This window comes from Fistularia commersonii, chromosome 25 (assembly GCF_037954325.1).
Source record: "Fistularia commersonii isolate RoL2024-O1a breed Wild chromosome 25, RoL_Fcom_v1.0, whole genome shotgun sequence".
Taxonomy (NCBI): Eukaryota; Metazoa; Chordata; class Actinopteri; order Syngnathiformes; family Fistulariidae; genus Fistularia; species Fistularia commersonii.
Genome location: NC_141308.1, coordinates 434,773 through 441,496, shown reverse-complemented (window position 1 = coordinate 441,496; position 6,724 = coordinate 434,773). Strand labels below are relative to the sequence as shown.

The 6,724-nt window shown below is 41.2% G+C and overlaps 1 protein-coding gene across 1 annotated transcript in view; it reads right to left on the bottom strand.

The window, feature by feature from the left end:
• Positions 1 to 576: 576 nt before the first annotated feature.
• The window catches only part of LOC147218735 (uncharacterized), a 24,085-nt gene continuing 17,937 nt past the window's right edge, over positions 577 to 6,724 (bottom strand). Inside the window, exon 3 of the mRNA XM_086172861.1 lies at positions 577 to 886. Coding sequence (XP_086028987.1) covers positions 833 to 886 — 54 coding nt within the window. The 3' untranslated portion in view covers positions 577 to 832. The remainder of the gene's footprint in view (positions 887 to 6,724) is intronic.

Below are 6,724 nucleotides of genomic sequence, written 5' to 3'. Positions count from 1 at the left end.
ATTGAATCCTTAGTGTTATATTCTACATTCATCATGCCGAAGAGAGAAAAAACAACCAACCCGCATAACATATGCTGAATTTCTTTGACTGTGTTTTTCTTCCTGTTCCATTTCTTCTCAACCTGCACAGTCCCTCTCACCCCCGAATCTTTCTGTAGTTTTCCTTTTCCAGATCGCCAGGAGACTGTTGCTCCAACAATGAAACCTACTTGACATCCTCTTTTATCCATTATGAAATGTTCATGCTTGTTTTGAGTAGCCAGTGCCCATGATGTCTAACCTTTACATTTTCAGATTTTTTTATTTTGCCAGATACTTCTAAGTTTCTTAACCAGGTCATATGGCTGTGGGCCCACGGTACAATATGTAAGACTGCTTAGCATTTGGATCACTCACATATATTTATTATATATTTACATTTATCACATGACACTAAAGTAAAATTTTGATTGTACAGGAAAACACATTTCCAGACACAAGACAATAAACACTGACTCTTAAATCACATTCTTGTCTGCATAGTATATTGCGATGTTGATTATCTTCTCTGAGATTGTGGCAATTCTGATTGTCCCGAGAGAGAGATTTTTCTTCTGAGGCTGTTCAAAAGGCTTCATCCGTTTTGGAGAACTGTTTCCTGACTTGAATCAAGGGTCTAAGAGCAGAGGTTGTTGTACAGACTGGAAAAGCAGCTTTTAAGTTGTATACACAAAATATGACTGGAGAAAAAATACAAATAAAAGAATAAATGAAGGATTAAACGGTTCAGTATTGGGTTTTAAAAAGATGAACGCATTAAGGGCGGCATGGTGTTACAGTAGTTGCGCTTCTGTCAGACAGCAAGAAGGTTCCTGTTTGTCCAGGTTGTCCAATTTCCTCCCACAGTCTGAAAAAAACGATAGATTAATTGAAGACTGTCCATAGGTGTGAACAGGAAAGTGAGTAATTGTTGGTTGTATGGCTCAATATGTTAACCTCTGATGGGATTCAGCTTCAGCACCATTTTGACCTGGTGCAAGGGAACAGGGTTATAGGAAACTCACTAATAATGAAAAAATGCATTGTAAAAAACACAGCTCAGTAATGATTATCTTGCTTTTGTAGTATAGTCATTACTTAAGCACATTGTGACCAATGAATTGTCTGGTAAGTAAGAGTCAAATATTTGAGCTAATGTTCTAAGTCAAGTCACAAATCAATATATGCAAGTCTCTAGAAAACTAGCTTTAAGTAATAGAGGTGTCCTTGATTCTGATGTTTCAGTCACAACTGATCTACAGTCAAAGGGAGTCTGAAGTTACAATTACAATTCAAGTTTGGAAATGTCAACCGCTCTCCACTAGAAATATTTTGTACACATACTAGGCATGGTTTACATATTTCAAAATGTGCATTATAACTTTTGGCACAGTAGAGGCATTCTTTAGCCACTTGGGAAAAAAGTGACATAGGATCAGCATCAAAACCCCATGTTTTCTGCTGCTCATGAGAGACAGCACAATTCATTCAGTCATAAGTCTTCTACAGCAGGGGAAGAATTATGTTTTGAAGGGCAGGGATTTCATTTAATCTGAACTAAAGTCAGTCATTGGCAAGCACTCTAACATGCTCTCTCATTCATTCTGTTCATTCCCTGTCCCTGCTCAGGCCTGCGATGCAACTTGCCCCCAAGCGACCCCTCACCTCTGGCTGACCTGTCACCTGCAGACACCCTAGTTGTCTTTGATGCTGTGTTGCTATTATGTACAGTAGGGGTTAATCACACACCTTGTGAGTGTGACGTCTTATTCCATACAATGGGTCCACTGGCCTGTGTTGTCTGAGGGTTGTTAGAAGGATTAGAGATTAAAGGGCACCAGAGTGTGAGGTAAACAGAAAAGAACATTATTTTTCCTATTCTGCATTTGGTCTGCAAATGTTGATATCAATCCATTTTCTTTGTTATTGATAGTATTGACAAGGCTGCCTGTATCCAGCTATTTGTGAAATGCCCTCATTTGATATTCAAATAAGGAATATTTTAGCCCTGCAGAAAAGAGTCAAAAAGTGGACTTGCTACAGCTTCAGCCTGGTTTTATAGCCATAATATTTTGTCAAATGTTTAAAAAGTTGTATGTAACCTTTTTATCTGGTTTCAAAGCAGGAGAATTCAGGGTCATTTAAGTTTCAAATATCCTGAGATTATTTCGGATTTAGTGGTCTCTTAAAATAAAAAAATATTCTGCTGTGAAACTTTCAGATATAACTAGAGCAAACATGCTGTCTCTAATCTGAGAAGAAACTCAACATTTTTAAACATCTGGGAAGAAACTCAACACATTTTTGTTATATATTCATTCAACCATTAGATTTGTTAAAAAAATCTTGCTTGGACTGAAAGACAAGCTCCAAGGAACCAATAATATTCCCCTGATTATTGAGTACTGTGCTCAGGAATGTTGCTGTTTAAATCTTAATTGAAATAAGATTGAAATAAGACACTCCCTTGGGAATATGGTCATTCACATGTTAGTTGAAGCTGAGGTATATAAGCCATATCAAAACATTTTTACCATGTCCAGGAAAAAAAAGGCATTAATGTAATGACAGGTGGACACAGAAAAAATGTAAAAAATATACAGTACATATGTATGGAATATGGTGTATGTATACATATGCGTGTGTGTATATATACACACACACATATGTATATATATATGTGCGTGTGTGTGTGTGTATGAAATAATAAAAACAGGTGAAAGGGTAGACAAATTTTTCTTTATGTGCAATTTCTTGAAAGTTTGAGTTATTTTGGTTTCACTGGCATAGGATAGGTCATTAATATCTACAAAATTAGCTTGTTTGCTACTACAGAGTTCAAGGAAGTGTTAAAAGTATTCTTGCTATCGCTGTGTTGCTCCACTGTGTGAGAAAGACTTGTTTCTCAGTCTGTGAACATGATTTATACCTGGGTTGCTGTAGTTTTATCAAATGATTGTTTGAGACCTGAGAAAAACAAAACCAAACAAAACAATCTCCCCCTTCTTGCTCTTGGTAGAATCTGTCAGTTGTCTGAGGTGAGGGTTTGGATTGAGAATGATTTGTAATGTTTGAAACCGAGTGGGAGCAAAGCACTTCTCATTGGTTAGGGAGACAAGACACGATCCTAAAGCCAGGCCTGAGAGGATATCGCAATGGCGAGTGCCTGGTGTGGGGCCTTGGACCATGGGGCTTAGTCTTTCACAGCCCAAATAAACAATGCTGATCAATTTCTCTGTGAGCTTCTCACCATCATAATACATAACAGTAGTGTGCCATTTATTTGGGCAGTCAGAGGTGGAGACCTGACCATGCAGGCCAAAGGCCTGTCAAACTGAATTTTGGGAAGTGGGGCACTGCCTCTTTGGTGGTAAAGGAGCCAGAGTAGTATCAGATTGAAATTGTTGGATTTTCTTTACAAACCAAGCTCCTATAGAGGAGTTGGACTCTCATCTTCTATTGAGTTGCACAGGTTGGAAGAGGGTAAGGGAACTGTTTGGTCATTTACAAGTCTCCAGCTCACTGTCACTGGAAAACTCTGACTGTATACTAGCAGTTGGTTCTTTTGTCTATGTGCAAAAAAATCAACAGGAGTATCTGATGTTTTGCAGTCTGCATGGCGTCCTCATTTGGGCACCACTGGATGACTCCATATATCTGCTGAGCAACGTCAAAGATCATGTTGTTCAAGCCAAACAAGAATGGCGTTTCGCTTTATAAATTCTTTCAAAATCATGTACTAGCTGTTACAAATGCTAAGTTTGAGCATCAATTTGTCCATAAGAATGCATGGCCGCAATGGCCAAAGATCAACAATTAACAATTTACTCATATTGCTGGATGCGTTGTGGCATGTCTCAGACAACTAAATGAAGAGAAGAGCAGAGGTGTCAACTGATCAAGACCAGTTATTGTAATCAAGAAGTCTGCTGGACAGACGTGGCAAGTCCAAGTGTTTGGTATGGGTAAACTAGGATCGTTTTAGGGGGCCCTGTCCAACAGGTCTTCAATTTGCACATTCTGGGGTAGGTCAAGGACAGTGAAGTGGTCCATATTCAGCCATTAAGGAAGTGGATTCCCAGAGCTAAAATCAGAAGGTTGACATTACTTGTCAATGTAGCAACCTGAGAGCCCAAATGCGGGCACAAACAATTAAGAAGTCGGGAAAGCAGACAGAAGCCCTTTAGATATGGATGGCCTGGGGTCTCCCATAAAAGCTGCAAAGTATTGGAAGGATAGTGGACCGAAAGCCTCAGTGGTCACTGTAATGAAAGTCTAGCTTTGGGAGGGGGCTGCGGAGGCTGTAAAGAAAGAACCTGGATTTGCTGAAGGGCATTGCTGGAAATCTGTCATGTGACTCAGGAAAGGGAAGTGGAATGAAATATAGCATGAGAGGAGACCTACTAACCCTGAATGGGGACATTGTGGTGATGGAAAGGAAACATCAAGGGACAGCCAAACCTAAATGACATAACCTCTGTGAAGGATGATGAGCTGGAAGACTCTGCCAAACTTTCATTCATATCCATCAAGGAGTTGACTGAGGTAGTCAAGAAGTTCTTCAGTGGCAAGGCACCAGGTGTAAATTAGACTAAAAAATCCTGAAGTTGCTTCACAATGTAGGGCTGTCATGGCTGATACATCTCTCCAGTGTTGAATGAGAGTCAAGGACAGTGCCTGGTGGCAGGCAGACCAGAGTCATATTCTCCTTTTTTCAAGAAGAGAACACAAGGTTGAGTTTCAACCACAGAGGGAATACAATGTTCAGCCACACGGGGAGAGTTTAGGCCAAAGGAAAGGATATTTTAGCAAATCTTTAGATCAGAACAAACAATGTAGAATCAGTGGAGGTAATGGAACAGTGGTCAAGTCCATTTTTCAAATAGTGATCCAACCATCAGGGTGTCTTGTGTGTGTGCACTTTCAGTGTTGGGTCCTTTCAAATCTAAAGTTAACTTTGTCCCCATTCCCTACACATCAGACAAGTTCCAATAGTTGTTGGGCTCCCCAGGACTGCCCATTGACATTGATTATCTTTATAGTCTTTAGGAACAGGATTTCTAGGTGTCGAGAGAGATAGTTGAATGCAGCCCCAGGGCGGCACGGGCCAGTGTCTCCCTGAGCCAGTCCCAAGCCTGGACAAATGCAGGGGGTTGCGTCAGTAAGGGCATCCGGCATAAAACCTTTGCCAGAGCCAAACATGCGAATCATGCATTGTAACCAGATCAAACTGGATTGGTCAAAGCCCGGGTTAGCAACGACTGCCATTGGCACCAACGACCAACAGGGGACCAATGGAAACTGGGCTACTGTAGGTCAAAGAAGGAGAGGAGGAAGGGGTGCTCAGAAGCAGAGAGAGAAGCGGAAATTGGAGTCTGGGATGAAGAGTAGGCACTTTGAATATTGAGACTATGACAGGAAAAGGTAGAGAGTTGGTCGACATGATGCAGAGAAGGAAGATGGATATAATGTGTGTCCAAGAGACCACCTGGAAAGGTAGTAAGGCTAGAAGCTTTGGAGCAGGCTTTAAGTTGTACTATCATGGTACTGACAGGAAGAGAAATGGAGTAGGAGTTATCTTGAAAGAAGAATTTGTTAGGAATGTTCTGGAGGTGAAAAGAATATCAGATAGACTTATGAGTCCAAAATTGGAAATTGAAAGTGTGATGCTCAATGTTGTTAGTGGCTATGACCAGCAGGTGGGATGTGAGTTAGAGGGGAAGGAGAAGTTTTGGAATGAACTACAAGAAGTGATGCAGAATATCCCCAGAGAGAAAGAGTAGCAATTGGTGCAGACTTCAATGGCCATGTTGGTGCAGGCAATAGAGGGGATTAAGAAGTGATGGGCAGATTTGGTATACAGGATAGGAATGCAGAGGGACAGATGGTGGTAGATTTTGCAAAAAGGATTGAAATGGCAGCAGTGAATACCTTTTTCCAGAAAAGACAGGAACATAGGGTAACTTGTAAGAGTGGAGGTAGGAGCACGCAGATTGACTATATCTCATATGGACAAGGTAATCTGAGGGAGATCAGTGACTGCAAAATAGTGAGAGAAGATATGAGGTTAGTTGGTGTGAGATAGGAGGACACAGAGAATAGGGTTAGATAACCTGAAAGAGATCAGTGACTGCAAAATAGTTGTAGGTGACTTGTAGCCAGACGGCAAGGGATGGTGGTTTGTAGGATGACTGGTGACAAGGAAGATCAAGAGGACTAAGGCAGAGGAGAGAGCAAAGTGGTGGAAGCTGAAAAGGGAGGAGTGTCGTGCAGTTTTCAGGGAGGAGTTGAGAGAGGCTCTGGGTGGTCAGGGAGAGCTTCCACATGATTGGACAACAACTAGTGTTAGCAGGGAGACAGGTCGGAGAGTATTTGGTGTGACATTTGGAAGGAAAGTAGATAAGGAGACTTGGTGGTGGAATGAGGAAGTGCAGGAGCATATACAAAGAAAGTGGTTAGCAAAGGTAAAGTGGGACACTGAGAGGACTGAAGAGAACAGATGGGAGACACAACGTAAGGTAAAGGCAAAGGCGAAACAGAGAAATAACGTTGGAAAGGATGCACAACAGGTCTGGGTGATTAAGGATAGAGGGAAATGTAGAGGGAAATTGACAGATGCAAGAAGTGTAATGGGAGGATTGAAAAAGTACTTTGAAGACCTGATGAATGTGGAAAATGAAAGAGGGGCAAGGGTAGAGCGAGAGTG